The sequence below is a fragment of the Microtus pennsylvanicus genome, chromosome 18 (assembly GCF_037038515.1).
Source record: "Microtus pennsylvanicus isolate mMicPen1 chromosome 18, mMicPen1.hap1, whole genome shotgun sequence".
NCBI classification, from domain to species: domain Eukaryota; kingdom Metazoa; phylum Chordata; class Mammalia; order Rodentia; family Cricetidae; genus Microtus; species Microtus pennsylvanicus.
Window position 1 is genome coordinate 24,855,151 of NC_134596.1, and position 16,346 is coordinate 24,871,496.

At 47.2% G+C, this 16,346-nt stretch overlaps 1 protein-coding gene across 1 annotated transcript; it reads right to left on the reverse strand.

Moving 5' to 3' along the window:
• On the reverse strand, positions 1 to 512 carry LOC142837342 (small ribosomal subunit protein uS19-like). Its single transcript, XM_075952389.1, has one exon. It carries the CDS (start codon positions 289 to 291, stop codon positions 61 to 63), a length of 231 nt encoding a protein of 76 aa, XP_075808504.1. The 5' UTR covers positions 292 to 512; the 3' UTR covers positions 1 to 60.
• Positions 513 to 16,346: the final 15,834 nt, after the last annotated feature.

A 16,346-nucleotide genomic window follows, 5' to 3' on the forward strand; every position in this document is an offset into this window, starting at 1 on the left:
TTTTATAGCTGTTACTCTTTTTTTTTTTTTTGACTGAACATGAGTCTTTATTGGCCACAGCTACTTGAGGGGGATGAAGCGTGAGGAGTGGGTGGCACCGATGCCAGGCCGGCCGTGCTTCACAGGCTTGTAGGTGATGGAGAACTCGCCCAGGTAGTGGCCGATCATCTCCGGCTTGATCTCCACCTGGTTGAAGGTCTTGTCGTTGTACACGCCCACCATGCTACCCACCATCTCGGGCAGGATGATCATGTCCCGCAGGTGGGTCTTCACCACCTCGGGCTTCTCCATGGGCGGCGCCTCCTTCTTGGCCTTTCTCAGGCGCTTGAGCAGCGAGTGCCGCTTCCGCCGCAGGCCGCGGTTGAGGCGTCACCTCTGCCTGGCGCTGTAGAGCTGCATCAGCTGCTCATAGGACATGTCCAGCAGCTGGTCCAGGTCCACGCCGCGGTAGGTGAACTTGCGGAAGGTCCGCTTCTTCTTCTGCTCCACTTCGGCCATCTTGGCGGCGACTCGGAAAACTATAGCTATTACTCTTGTTTGCCTTCTGGTTGTGGTTGTTTCATGGCTAGAGACTGTCCAATAGGGAGGAATAAAGTTGGTTTTGATATGGAAAGAGGATAGATACATGAAGAACAGCTGATGGTATAGAGCCCATCACACTGGTGGGAACAGGAAGAGTCACAGGGGGAGTTCTAGCTCAGGATTAAATTCTTTGGAGTTCAGCCTCTAACCGCTGTGACAATGTAAAGGCAATGCTCTCTAGTGGACAAAGGGTAGATTTGGTGCCAGAAGGCCAGCATGGAAGTCTTAGGGTTGAGCTTTCTTTCCAGTGGAGGATGGGAAACTGAGACAAGAGCTTGTATAAATACACACCACAGAGAAAGCCTTATTAGAGGTGGAATTTATGACTTTCTGAGAGCTCAGGTCAAAGCTGATACTCCAGATACTGAGCCTGTGACTTCATCACTCTCCAGACAATATCTGGTTATACCGACAACACAAGAGGGTTGATTGTTGAAGTCAAGGCTTGTTGTCTTCTTGAGTCTTTGAAGCTCACAGTCCTGACCTTTTATGAGCTCTGCAGAGCTTGATCTTCTCTCATGTTGATGCTCACCCTCTTTTCTGTGAGGTCCACAGTTACATGAGATCATGAACTTGGATGCAAAATAAGTGATTAGAGGCTGCATTAGTTAGTCTTCTTGCTGTTGTGGTCAGATACCTGATAAGAAACAAGTTAAAGGTGAAACCATTTCGTTTGTTTCATGGTTTGAATGCACAGTTGACCGTGGCGGGGCTGGATGGCTATTCAGTTGTCTTCGAATGTGACAGTTGGGCATGAAGCAGTGTTTTGCTCACTTCTCTACAGATCAGGAAGCTGAGGTTGGAAGGCATCCAGGGCCACCTTATAAATCTTAAGGCCTGTTTGGTAACCTGCTTCCTTCAACAAGGCTCCGATTCCTAAACATTCTACAACCTTTATAAACAGTGCCACCAGTTGGGGACCAAGTGTTCAAACATACGAGTCGATATGGGGCAGTTCACATCCATGCTCTTAACAGAGATTGAACTGGCTGAGACACACACAAATTGTGTGATCTTCAGTAGCTCACTCTTTGATGTTAAACTTGTTTTTAGATTTATTGTATTTTGTGTGTGTGTGTGTGTGTGTGTGTATTTTGTCTGTCTGTATGTCTCTGTACAATATGCATGCGTGGTGCCTGCTGAGACCCAAAGAAGGTGTCATATCCCTTGGAACTAGAGTTACAGATGCCTGTAAGCCACCATGTGGGTGCTGAGGACCAAGCCTATGTCCTATGCAAGAATAAAAACTACTCTTGATCCGCTGAGCCATTTCTCCAACCTCATTCTTTCATCTTAAAAGTAGTCTACACTGTAGATCCTGCAACTTTATTAGTTAGGCTGATTTTCATATGTATATGGAAAAGCACAGGAATTAAAGCAGCTGAAAACAATGTTGGAGAAATAAAGACACAAAAGCGTAGTTAGAAGAGACCCTCAATGTGATTTTTGGACTTGTATACAGCAATAGGGGTGGTGTTGTGTTAAGGAAAGGGTAGATAACTGGAAGAGAACAGAGCGCAGAAATAGAACACATGTGTGCGGTTGCCTGGTTTCAGCACAGGTGTGAAGGCAGTTCAGTGATGCAAGGATCGTGTTTGCAGTAAAGGATGCAGGACTAGTTGGATATCTGTATGCAAGAAAATGAACCTTGAACCACACTTAGCCATCTAAACAAAATTTGGAATCTCACATAAGAGTCAAAAGGACAAAACTTCTAGAAGAAAACATAGCAGAAAAATCTTTATGTCCTTGGGGCTGGAGAGATGGCTCAGCGGTTAAGAGCATTGCCTGCTCTTCCAAAGGTCCTGAGTTCAATTCCCAGCAACCACATGGTGGCTCACAACCATCTGTAATGAGGTCTGGTGCCTTCTTCTGGCCTGCAAGCGCATACACACAGAAAGAATATTGTATAAATAATAAATAGATATTAAAAAAATCTTCATGACCTTGTGTTAGGTAAAGATTTCTTAAATAGGTCACAGGAAGCATTATCCATAAAAGAATAGCGAGGAAAATTTGGACTTCATTAGAATAAAACTCTTTTGCTCTTCAAAAGACATTTTAATGGGAGCGAAAACACAGCGTTTGAGAGAACACGTTGGCCAAATACATACCTAGTAAAGGAGTCCCACCCTGTCGTTACCTGTACAAATAGAGATTAGCAGTAAAAGACTCTCGCGGCTCCATAATAAGGGAAAAAATGACTCAATTTCAGAAAGCAGACAAAAGACTTGAGCAGACATTCACCAGAGAAAATATTAGCATAGAAAGTAGCACAGGAGAGAATGCTCGTCACCTGCAGTCATTAGAGACATGCAGATCAAAACCAGCCAGAAGAAGCCATTAGAGTGGCTGACCTCTCCCTTCTCCATTCTGAGCAGATCACCAAGCTCTGGTGTGGAGTCGCCCAGACACCGCTCCTGGGAACATACAGTGACACTGATGCTAGGGAAAACAGTTTGGTGGCTTGTCACCAAAGATGAAAACATTTATTGTACAATCCACTAATCCTACACATAGGTGTTTCCCCAAGCGAAATGAAAATATAACACCTACATGGAGACCTGGAGGGAAACGCTTCCAGCGGCTTCCTTAGTAATCAGCTCAAACCGAAAACACCCAGATGTCTGTCCCCCGGCAAACACACAGACTCCGCGGTGAACTTCTACACTTTAAATCTGTTGTTCTGGGACCAGGAAGGAAGCTTTGCTGCAGTAGCCTGGGTGAAGGAACGTCCGGTGAGAGAGCGGAGTCAGAGACTGTGGGATGTGTCTTTCACGCACCTGTCTCCAGAGAAGGCAAATCTATAGGAACGGAAAACACACCCCTGTCTACAAGGTGTGCGCTCATTTTCTTGCACATTAGACCCCTGAAAGGGCTTCCCTGCCCTCTGTGATACCCATCCTGACTGCGTTCTGTATCTTGATCGTGTCGTGGTTACCCAACCGTGTGCTTTGGCCGAAGTGTGACATGGTGGTTCTCGGAGGCCAAGAGCGGTTGGTAGCTGCTATTTTGTGTGATCTAACCTATGTCTGTCACACCGGACTGATGTAAATGGCAAGGCTCAAGTGCACTAAGGCGGATGAAAGCGCTTTGTAGTCTGCAGAGGAAGGAGGGCGACACAGGCTGGTGGAGCTGTCGCTGGTAGGAAGGGCTTCGTTCAGCACAGCGAGCGGGGAGTACTGCCTTGGGCTCCAATTTCCCCTGAATGGAACTGGCTCATGCAGACACACCTTCCAGTCCTTTCTCCTAAATTAGGTCTCTCTCTCTGTCCGCAGTGACTGACCACATGAGTGTGTTCTGAGCAAGAGCATTCTCTCTGGACTCCAGGCTTCATATCTCTGTGCCCCTTTGTCAGTCTGCCGCCTCACCTGCCAGCGGCATCCCGTAGACATTTACTCTGAGCTGACAAGTAAAATGTCAATAATTCCCTGTCAGGCTGGAGTTGCTCTCACAGCAAACCACTGAATGGTCATTTCAAAGGGGGCAAAGAAGAGAGGCCATTCGAAAGCTCCTCTTGACAAGAGAGATTGAAGAACAGAGACGAGTATTACCGGCTGGACCATTACTGGGAGAACATTTGGCAGTAGGCATCACACGACTATTGATATCCCCCCTGACGTCTTCATGTGCTCCCATCGAGGGGGTGTGATTGTTCTCTTGCAGAGAGAGCCCATGTCCAGAACGCTCTCCTTTTATGAGGGGAGGTGGCTGAACAGAGTATGCTTCTGTCTTCAGAAAAAAAGTGACCATTTTAAAGCCACTTTCTTCAACACTAGTACCAAAAGAGGAAAAAAAAAAAAGGAAAGAAAGTAAATTCTTTTTTTTTTCGTACTATTCTGAAGGCCCTTGCTTTATGCTAAGGCTTGCTTGTACCACACTCTCCGACTCCACCAAACTGGCATAGTTTCTGGAAAAAGCAGACATGTCAGAAGGAAAAGGTTCTCATCTTTAAGGAATCTTTCCTTCTAGACTCAAGAAGTCATGGTGGCAAGGAAACAGAAAGAAATCTCTGGTTTGAAAAAGTATCTATTTTACTCAGCTTTAGGAAAATGGAGAAAGAGGCCTTTGGACAGTGTTCTTCTTTTCCACGGCTTCCAGTCATTTTCTACACGGGGCTTAGGGTGTGAGTGTAAGTTCTATGGCTCTCGTTCTGCAAACTTGGAACTTTTGGGGTTTCGTTGTTATATGTGTATACTCTCTGCATGCGACAAAAACGTGGCCACAGGTAGGAGAGGGAACCATTGGCCTGAGGGGAGATGATTTACCTCAGCCAGTTTAGGTGTTCATAAATGCTAGCGTACTGGGTAGTTATTGCAGAGCACCCCCCATTAAAAATCTTCAATTGCTATTATTATTGTTCATAGTATCTGGAGTTTGTCTCATCTAAAATTGGCTTGGGAGTGGTTAGGTGTTTTTTTTTTTCCCCTCATGTACATCTGTGAGTTAGTCTGGACGGCTCTGTTCTAGGAGCTAATTGTTGAGGTGACTTGGCTCCATCCATCTTCCACTGCCTGCTGGTGGAGGTTCTAGCCCAAGCATGCTCTTCTTTTGGCTATGACAGAAAACCACCCTAGGTCTCTTGAGACCTGTGCTAGGAGCTGGTCCATTGTTGTGTTCACACCATCCCATTGGTTTAAAGCAACCTCCAAGATTAAACCCAAACTCCAAGGATGAAAAAATGTGGTAGCTTTGGCATCAAACACATGGCTCAGCATGATGGAGGTGGAGACGGGAAGGTGAACTAATGCAATATAGAACTCACTTAATCTCGACCACGCCCCTGTGTGATGGAGATGGTTTCGGTCCTCGTTTCCCTATGCCAAGGTTCCAAGGGGTCAGAATCAGATTTTGAAGCCCGCTCTCTTGCCAGCATACAGGGCTCTCTCTTGCTCTGTGGTTTTTACTAGTGCTGAACAAGTACAAGTTGTATAAGAGCTAATGAATGAGAAGCGACACATCTCGTGGAAAGAAGAAAATAATCGCCTGAAGCTTTACAAATTTGCAAGACTTAGATAAGTCTGGTTTGTCTAAGGTGTTTCATGGGGAGGTAGATGCTATCTGGCTCTGTATCATGCCCACCTCACACTGAGTTGATCCTTGGTTATACCCAGCTCTGAAATAGAGGCACACAAACAACCTCTACCTGACACTGGAGGTCGTGAAATTCACCTCCCTAGCCAAAACAATCGTCTGATTCTTGACGACCCTAGTATAGTAACTTAAAGGCTACCTTGGGTGGATTTCTTCATCCAAATAGACTTTGTTAACACTAAGAAGCACATCCCCCATAGAATAGCTCAAAACTTTGCAAATTATTTTACTGACCTAGGATGGTCTGGCTCAGTCTGTGGGTAGACAGATGGCGAGGTGTGAGCTGGGAGGGTGGGGTGTTTCCTGGTGTCCTCAGGATGTGCTCAATGTGTTGGATCTGAGGAAGGGACTTCAGAAAGAAGCTGAGCACCAGGTCGAGGGGTTCAGGAAGTGACATTTTTCCTGAATTAGCTGGCAGCTCTGTGAGGTGGCCTGCAGGGGTCTGCTCCGCTAGACATAGACATGGAGTTCCTTCTGTCTGCACAGTTGTTCCACTGCCTACACAGCCACAGAAGGTTCTGCTCAGCGTGGGAGCCCACAGAGAAGTGGACTGAGACGAACAGTCCACATGGCAGCGCTTAGAGCTCAAATCTCAGAAAGAAGCATTCTGATATCGGGGACACAGAGGCTTTGCATGGGTCCCCATTTGTCTGGGACTTCTAGGGTATACTCCTTCAGTCATTGCCATAATCTGAAAGGGTAACCTCTGACATAGTGACATAGATCCCTGGGAGATCAGTATGTCCCATGGCCCATTCTTCCTGTCTCCTGGGAGTCCTTGTGACCCCTGGACCCCGTGGTATTTCCAGAGCTGCTCAGTGTTGTGAAGTATCCACCAAAGAAGACCACTTGGACAGAGGTTCAAACTAATGGAAAGTCTTTATCAGCCAGCTGGTCACTAGACTGGGTGTTCAGGACCCAAGTGCAGTCCTGAGCCTTTGTCAAGGTTAGGCTATTAACCACAAAAGCCATGTCCTGGGTTGACATACAGAGTTCTTCTGGATTTCTATGGGATTAGAAGGGAAGCCCTGTCTCTTCATAAAGGATAGCTTTTGATGTTAGCTCTTGTATAAAATTACCAGCTGCCTTGATCACCACCCACAGAGGAGAGGTATAAAATTCTGGGCTGTGACATGGGCACTGTTTAGCCTTGTACAGAATCTCACACACGTTCCAGCAAAGGGACTTGGTCCCAGTCAAAGGGAAAAAGAGTTGCCAATGAAAAGCAGCGTCCTGGTGTCAGATTAAGAGTGTGGGACAAGGAGGCATGATGAAGATGCTTCTGCAAAGGAGTGAGCAGAAAGGAGGAGGGGCTATGTGCGTCCCTGTACAGAGAATCCATCCAATCTCTCTCTGTTTTAGTTGGGAGGGAAATTACCTCACAGGAGAGAAAATGTCTTGCATGATAAAGAAGGTGAGAAGTTGAAGGCCTTCGTGTCAAGAATCACACTCCTCTACATTACCAAAAACTTGCTGACAGTCAGTGGGAGGAGATCATGGCAGAGTGGGCGAGCAAGGAGAATGGCTGGCATGAGGGTGGATTTCAGGGCTTTAAGGATGGGGACACTGGGGTTTAGTTGGAGATGACTGGTATTTCTGTGGCATGAAGGAATTTGCATTTCTTTTTCTCATGTCCCTTTCAGGAAAGTCTATTCCAAATATTCTAATGGAAAGATGCTGAAGAAAAACCAAGGGACCAAACAGACCAATGTACTCAACCCAAGGCCACGAATGTGGGCTCCTGTGCCCTGGGGATAGGGATATTGCAGGCCAGGGTCTGTGGTTACCTTAAACCGGGGGGGGGGGATCCTGATAGTGTACACTTTCCAGGAACACATAGAAGTCTTGGTATGGGGAAGATCCTTGGTCTCCACAGGCAGTCAGTGGTGTTCTCATCAGTCAGGTCTGATCTCCGTGGGAAGACATCAACAACTAGTTGAGTTATGTATCTAAGTTTCTGTTTCCTTGTGGACTTTGGCTTATCTGAATGTGGGACTCTAATGTGGAAGAACTGGTGGTGCATGCCCTTCTCAGCACTTGGGAGGCAGAGGCAGGCTGATCTCTGTGAGTTCGAGACCAGCCTGGTCTACAGAGTGAGTTCCAGGACAGGCTCTGAAGCTACAGAGAAACCCTGTCTCGAAAAGCAAAAAAACAAACCAAACAAAAACAAAAGCAAGCAAGTAAGCAAACAAGCAAACGAAAAGACCCCTCCCTACATGCTGAGCCCCCTCCTCAGAGGTCTGGGAATGGAGCCTGAAGATTTTCATCCTAACCCACTCAGCAGGAGCTGCTGCAGCTACTCCTCTGGTTTGGAAGTCACCCCCTGAGGACCACACTTCTAGACCAGGCCTTTGCAAACTTTAATGTGCCTAGGAATCACCTGGAGATTTTGTTCAAATGTAGGCTCTGCGTGAGTAGGTTTGAGATGGGGCCCTAAAGGTCGCCTTTGGGCTAGCTCCCAGGATGCTGGTCCTATAAGGATCACGTGACCCTCGGAGTAGCGTTACCCCTAATGTGCCGCTTAGAATCTCGGACTGGCAGACACTCAAGTGTTTTTACCTCTTAGGATTAAGTCCTTCCACTCCAGCTGCTATTCTCAATGGAGTCTGCAGAGGCCTGGCTATCTGTGAGTGTGATTCCCTCTTAGGTGCACCCCACCCGATCCCTGCTAGAAACTGAGTGCCCAGTCAGCTGTGGGGACACCTGTTCATCCCCACAGCGGCACAGTGGGGACAGTTAAGCCTCATCAGGCTCAGGCTCTTTCTGGCTATTGGACATTCCGCTCCCTTGCTCCCCGGGGCCTGCTCTACTCACTCCACGCTGGCAGAGGCTGCCCGAATGCCAGCTGTCCCTTGCCCTTGAAACCAGCCCCGGTCAGCCACTCTGCCTGCTTCCCTGCTGTCCCCAGCCACTCTGGAATGACTCCATACTGCAGAAATGAGCCGGTGACAACCTGGGGCAGCTGCTCTGGAGAAGGGCAGGAGGAGCTCAGAACATGGCTCTAAATAAGGAGGAATTGAAATGACTGGGACATGGGAGACAGAACAAGAAAGAAGGGTCAATCTCTTCTTAGAAGAGTTCTATTAATTGCAGGGATCATATAAAAAGGAGGAGATTAACCAAATACTCAGCATAAGGGAATGGGGGCTTTGTGTGGGGGTGGGACAGGGGAAGGGGGACCAGACCGACTTCTGCAGGCATGCATTGTATACATTCCCACAGATACCCTGTAGCGTTCTCTCATTCATAAGAACCAGGTGGATGGCTCCACCTTGGGGGTGAGTGGAGGGATTATTGGAGAAGGCTGGCCAAACCCTCAGACCATGGAATTAACCCTGGATTTAACTCCCAGCATCTTTGGCCCAAAGGCCAAAGATATTAGCCATATCACCACATCACTTAGCTTCTCTGAGCTGCTTCCTCACCAAGGACAGTTAAGTGAAATAAAAACAAAATAATCGCACACAACTGCGGGCGCGTAGTGGGCACACGGGAAGCAGAGGCCTCTCTTACCACATCAGAAAAGTGTTAGGCGCCTGCTCCCTTCCAAGCTCTGTTTAGTTCAATTAGACCCAAATGATAAAAACGTACTATTCTTTCCCCTCAGAAGCTATTACTTTAACTCTGTTCTGCCCATATTTGCCCCTCAGGTAACCTTTGCTTGCTCAACTCGGCCTCTGAAGAATGTGTCTCAAAATCTTGTAGTAAGAAGGCGATAACAATCAAAGCAGCAGGTCACCATAGCCGGCAAGTTTTTAGGGGATTACTTAATACTGAGAGGCTGGAAAACCGAAGCATAACCGGCCCGACGGCTCCTGCGGGCCCTGTGAATCGAAGGGGTGCCTAAGAGCAGCTTGGGTGGGGCGGGATGAACAGACTCTGCATCTTCTCTCCAGCTAAAAATTATTGTCATGAGCAGATAAGCATAGTAGGTGGCCATCAAGTAGTTCTTGATTGAAAGAAGAATGTTCTGGAAGTTTGCCTATCCTTTCCTGGAGGGCCAGAGTACATCCTGGCTGTAACCGGCACTTTAATCTAAGGATGATGTTTTGTTTGTTAAGTTGCCATTTGGAGCTGCCGGGAAGCAGGGTGTTCGGGTGTGAGCGCCCGAAATTGAGTGCAGTGATGTTCACAGAGGAGTTCAGTGGGATCTGTGGCCTCTCCAGGAAGGATGAGGAGTTAGAGTTAGAGAGCAGACTGCAGGCCTGAACTGAGGACCGTACCATTGCAGGGATTGGTGGACCAGTTCTGATGAGCCAGAAGATGTACCTCTGCCTTATAACCTAAGCCTGGCTCTCCATCGCCATCTTCTCAGGACCTGCTCTCAAATGCTGTACAATACATCCCTTGGCAGGCCCAGTATCAGCGGCTCACATAACTGTCATGCCAGGGGACTAACCCATGACTTGTGCCCATGCCAAACTATAACTTTTGTGTGCTATTTTCCTTAAAAGGCAGACCGGTTAAAAGGGCAGCCAAGTGAATGATACATCCAGCACTCACCCCAGAGGATGGCATGGGATGTCTGTAGTCTGTTTGTGCTTGTGCTATTGTTCGGACATATTGTGCCTGCTGCGGTTTAGATTAAAAAGTCTGTGTGCTAAGGTCTTGGTGCCTGGGATGGCACTGGACGTTGTGTGGGTAAGACTAGAGGAGGTCCTTCCTCTTTGCCCTGTGGTCAAACGTTTGTTCTACTGTGTGCTGGCACCGTGATGAACTGCCTTGCAAGATGCCCAAAGCAGCAAGGCTGCTTGAGACCACAGTTGGATCCTTCAGAAGAACTCATTTTCTATCTATAAGTTAACTATCTCGGGCATTTTGTCACAGTGATGGAAATCTGACTAATTCAGTGCACAATATCCTTAAAATTTAAAAATAAATGCCTAGCACCCTGGGCATTAATAATACATGGAACACAACCAGCAGATGGCATTGGCCAAACAGCTCTGCTACAACAGAGTAATTTCCTTGCTGCGCTATTTTTGTTTAAGAATAGAGCCAGAGGACTGGGCCCCTGTCACCCCTCAGCTTTATTTTTGAGTTGTATCATGAAATGGCCATAAGAACATTTATGTGGAGAGATTGCCATATTAAACTTTAATGAAGGCAGGCATGGACTGGTATAGTGGCGTATAATTTTAATTCCAGCACTTGGAAGGCAGAGGCAGGTAGGTCTCTGTGAGTTCAAGTCCCGCCTGGTTCACATAGTGAGTTCCAGGCTTGCCAGAGCCTGTTTTTTTTTTTTTAAGGCATTCATGGCAGTAAACACCTGAAATCTTAGTACTTCAAAGCAGAGGTAGGAACATCTACATAGTTTAAGGACAACCTGGACCATCCAGTGAGTGCTAGGCCAGCCTGGGCCATATAGTGGGATCCTGTCTCAAAAATAAACATGATCAAAATATATTGCATAAAAATTTCAATTAACAAAAAAATCTATTAAGAACAGTAAATATGTTGTCCTCATAAAACAAATAAGCACACAAATAAAACCTTCAAATCTGTACAATACATATGCCTGTAGCAAGGATGAATTTAAAAGGCAAGAATTAATTATAACTTGTGTTCTTTTTCTATTACTATGTAATCAGTGACTGAGTCTTTGTTGGTTTATATTAGTTTTTCTTTTTTGGTGCTGGAGATCAAATATAAAGTCTTGCCCATGCTAGACCAGTTCTCTTCCATGGGCCACAACTGCAGCCCCTCTATCTCCAATTTGAAGGCAGAAAAGAATGTTCCAGCATGTTTCCTAGCTCTCTGATCCCTCCGTGGTAAGATACTTGGTCACTCCATTCGTTCCTACACTTTTCGGCTTCCTCCTCCCTATTCTGGTTGTCTGCAGTACCTATGCCAACTCTGCTTTTAACTCAGGAGTGACGTGGCTTCACTTTTTTTTTTTAATGGAGGTGCATTATTTTGTGTGAAAATATTAAGGCAAATGGCTATCCTGAGATAGGTTCTTACTCTCTAACCCAGGTTGGTCTCAAACTCTGGATGCTCCTGACTCTGCGTGTGTGGGATTAGAGGCTTGGACCCATGTTCAACCAATAATGATTGGGATTTTTCATGGAGGAATGGAAGGAAGCCGTGAACACACATGTATACTACGTATACATGCACATGTCGCGTGCACATGTAAACACATGGTTAGGTTTCTAGCAGACTAATTTATCTAGACACAACTCATTCAAGTTTACCCATGACTAACGGTGGTAGTCACGTGTCTGCTCTGCACAATTGTCCATTGCTCTCCTTGCCAGCTCCCAACCATACCCTTCTGTGTCATTCAGCTTATCTGCCTTCTAATCTATACAACATAGTCCAGAGAGAAATCCAGTAGTTCTTGTCCCCAGGAAGTCCCAAACCGAGAAAGAAAACCAGACAGGTAAGTGGATAAGTTCCACCTGGATTTGCCTGTGTTGTGACACCTCAGGTTGCTGTCTTCAGGGTTCATGCCCAGGGCGCTTGTCCGGGGTTTGTGTCCAGGGCGCTTGCCCAGGGTTCATGCCCAGGGCGCTTGTCCGGGGTTCGTGTCCAGGGTGTTTGCTGCAGGAGCTCCAGGGTTTTTGCCATCCCCACTACTCCCTTTCTTTCCTTTGCAATCTCCTGCCTTACTTACACAGCCTTGGTGCCAACTGGCTGGCTTCAGTTCAGTGCCATGAAATTGCTGTGGTTGGCACCCAGAGTCTGTTCAGGCCCTCAGAAGCTTGCAGGTGCCAACTCCCTCCTAGGAAGGGGCCAGGCTGCCAGGGGCAAGGGCATGTACCCCATGCCCTCTCTCCACCTGCGAGTGTTCTTTGTCAGAGGACTCCCAGAAGGCCGGCTTTTCACCCAGCTTCTCCAGAAAGCTCTCTTCCCTACAAGGCTGGCCATTTTCTCTGGTCATTAAGCACTCATTGGTGCTTTGCAGCTGATCTGAGACCCACCTGGGATGCCCTGTGGGGCAGCTTAGTCACCACCCAGGATAAAAGGGCAAGCTTTACCATGCCCACCTCCTTCCATCTGCCCTTCTTGGAGAAAGGCCAGCCCAGAGGAACGGAGGAGGGACTTTTGATTTAGCTTCCTGTTTTTGTTCATTTTTCAAGCTTCCAAAGCAGTGGGATTAGGCTGAAGGAGGTGGGGGCCGGGGAATGGATGTCTCCCTCATCTCTGGAAAAGCAGGGGCAAGTGTGGAAAGTTCTGCTCTTTGCTGCTGTCACCTCTTACACTTGGAAGCCTCCGTTCTCCTCACCCTGGGAACCAATGCAGAGACTTGCTCTCACCAGCCCAGGCCCTGCAATGGACGTAAGACACCTATCTAGCCAAATCCACCCTCACCCACCTCCCGTGGTCCAGCCCCTTTTCCTCTTGTTTTAGCCACATTGGGCAGCTCTCTGTCTCCCAAACACTCCTCATGGTTTGCTCTGATCCATCCTTTACCAAGAATGCCTTGAATTCCTGTCTTGAGCTCTTCTGATTTTATTTAATTTTTTAGGCCTTGGTTTTGATGTAACGTTTATTGGGAGAAGTCTTTTGTTATTTTTAGTTGGGGAAATTTCACTTTTCCCTCAGGGTTTGTCTGTGTGTGTGTGTGTGTGTCTGTCTCTCTCATCACTGCATTCTGTGAATGTTGCATATTTTTGGGCATCGGTCATTCAACACAAAAAAAATATCGTCAGTAGACAGACCTCTCTTCCTCACTTCACGTGCCCACGCAACCAACTCTACTGGAACTAACAGCTCGGAGGTTGGGCCTTGTTATTGCCTTCAGGGGCTGCTACAATGGACTTCCAGCAGGGCACCTTGCTGTGGTGTGCTGGGTTCAAAGATAATGTCCTCCTGAGGCTTTGTCTTTATCTCACTAGTTTAGAAAATTCACCAGTCAGGGGCAGCTCTGTAGCAGTGACTGGGGCCAGGCACACAAAGCACTCTTAACAACCACCGATTGAATGAATGGCAAAACTTGCTCTCCGTGGAGGGTGGGGGCAGGAAGTCACCAAGCAGCCTTGGTTGGGAAGATGTTCCACGACTCGTATGACCCTTGGCTCACCCAAATATCCCACCGAGAGGGGGGAGGAGGCCTCATTCTCTTTCCTCCCTCACTTTAGGAATCTGTACATCAAGGGTGACTTTGTTTCTAAGGTAACAACTTTTTTTTTTGTTTTCTGTAACAATAGCATTTCTCCCTGGATTCATTTGCTTTTGTTCAGTAATGAGAGAGACAGCTCAAATTGTGATTTGGGCAGCACTTTGCAAGAGATGGCTCTCCGTTCCTAAATGCTTTTTTATCTTCGTATTGTTCCCAAGGTCTACCATGTTCATCTTGTTTTGAAGTGGACACAAGCTGTTTCCAATTAGGAAGAACGCAACCTTTTCCCCCCGCCTGTCTTCTGATTGGGTCTCATGTCCACCTAGATCGTTACATGCATGGCCCTGGGCTGCAAGTCAGAATCAAGTTAAAGAGTGCCTGAAAAATCTGCTTAGACAGAAAAATCAATGGGAGAGCGGGAAAAAGCAAGACCGATTTCAAACTACAGATTACCCGACTTAGGGAGCGAGCACACACGGCTTCCTCCTTTAAAGACTGCGAAAGTGGAAATTTGCAGTGTTACTTCAATAGTTGAGAGAAATGACAATACTGATTGTGTGGGAAATTTCTCCCCGTGTAACGACTGGGCGAACACACCCAGACAAGAACAGTACTCATATTTTATGCCATCTTTGTCTTCCTTCTCTCAGTCTTCTCCTTGACTTCCTCCTTTCCTTTCCCGCTCTCCTGCTGTTCTTCCTCCACCGTGGGATCCAGGGGTCAAACTCAGTCATCAGGTTTTCACAATCAGCGCCTTTATCCACAGAGCCACCGCAATGCCCCAACATCTTTGCCCTTGTCATTTAATGTAAGAGGTACTTATGAACTACAGCCCTCCTGTTCTGGAGCTCACCAGAACCTATTACTTCTATTTAATTTTGTGTTTACTAGTCATTTTATTAATGCTGGTACCATAGGAGTGCTGAATAATTATACATACACACACACACACACACACACACACACACACACACACACACACACACACACGGCACATATATAATGTGTAATCCCTGCACAAAGTGAAGTGGATGGAGCAATCAAGGATCACGTGAGTCATATGAGTTGACTCAAGAAAGTCTGTAGCTGGGCGATGGTGGCGCACGCCTTTAATTCCAGCACTTGGGAGGCAGAGGCAGGCGGATTTCTGTGAGTTCGAGACCAGCCTGGTCTACAGAGCTAGTTGCTAGTTCCAGGACAGGCTCCAAAGCCATAGAGAAACCCCGTCTCGAAAAAAAAAAAACAAAAGAACCCAAAAAACAAAACAAAAAAAAGAAAGTCTGTGATTTTGATCAGGGAGGGAGATTCGGGTGGCTATGATGGAGCAAGCAATGTTTGGGATAAGTCTTAAGTAGGTGGGGAACAGAATGACGGAGGTCAAGGCAGTGTCCTTGCGAGATACCCCTTGTGGTCAGGGGTCAGCACACGTGTCTACCTGGTGTTGCACACAGCATCTTGCTAGTGCACAGTGGGTTTCTCAGGAGTCTATTATAACAACAGTAAAACAACCAATGCTTGTGAAATCTTCAACAGAAAGCAGACCAAAGATGATTTCCCCAGGAAAACCTATTTCCATCCCTAGCTGCATCAATTAAACAGTGAACAGCACGTGGTTTTTTTGAACATTCTTATGAGCTTTACCAAAACTTGAGGAATGTATTGTATATTCAATAATGCATACAGCTGGGAACGGTAGCCCATACCCTCAACCACAGTAGCTGGGAAGCTGAGGCAGGAGGATTGCAAGCTGGAGGCAACATGGGTGACATAAAAAGACTGTCTCAAAAACAAAAGCTAAAAAATGTGCTTGAGTAGGAAGGAACTACTGTAGCTGCAGCAGCAGCCTGGGCCTCCATGGTCTGTTAGACCTGCTGGCACACGTTGGTAGCGATCATTGGGCAAATCATGGGAGCTGCTGGGACCTGCATGGCCTCTACCATGGGCACCACGGGCACAGCAGTTGGGATTCTGGTCACCGAGCTCCCAGTACTTCCTGCTTCAACAGAGTCATCTCAACCTCCATTTCTTTCAAGCATTTCTTGCTGGTCTTGCCCGCGAGGCTGACACTAAGTCCCGGGACCACAGGTCCTCCCGCCACGGGAGTCCTGGAGCCACCCGGCCCCAGTATTGCCGGTGCTGCCCACCTTCGCTGCTCCTCTCAGCCGCGCCTGCAGCTCCTACAGGTCCTACTTCGGTCCTGGGTCCTCCCTTGGCTTCATCTTGACCGCTCTTAATCGCGAAGACTTAATATTTCTAAGTGTCGTTTACAAAGGTGTAAAATGGAGAGCGAAGCCTTGCGAGCACTTTGGTTTAAGGCACATGTAACTAGATACATGATGTCTGAATAAACTCTAGCTCCATTGCACCTTAACGTGGTCCACGCTGACTTCCCAACCATCTTTAAGACCACAGGTGTCGTAGTTTACTTTCTGTTGCCGTGAAAAAATACTAGTCAAAACCAGTCTGGGGAAAAAAGGGGGTTGTTGGGCCTGCCGGTTCCATCCAGTGCGACACTGAAAGAAGCTGCAGCAGGCACTCAGGCAGGGAGCTGGAGGCAGGAACCGAAGCCGTGACTCTGGAGGGGTGCTGCGTACTGGCTCCA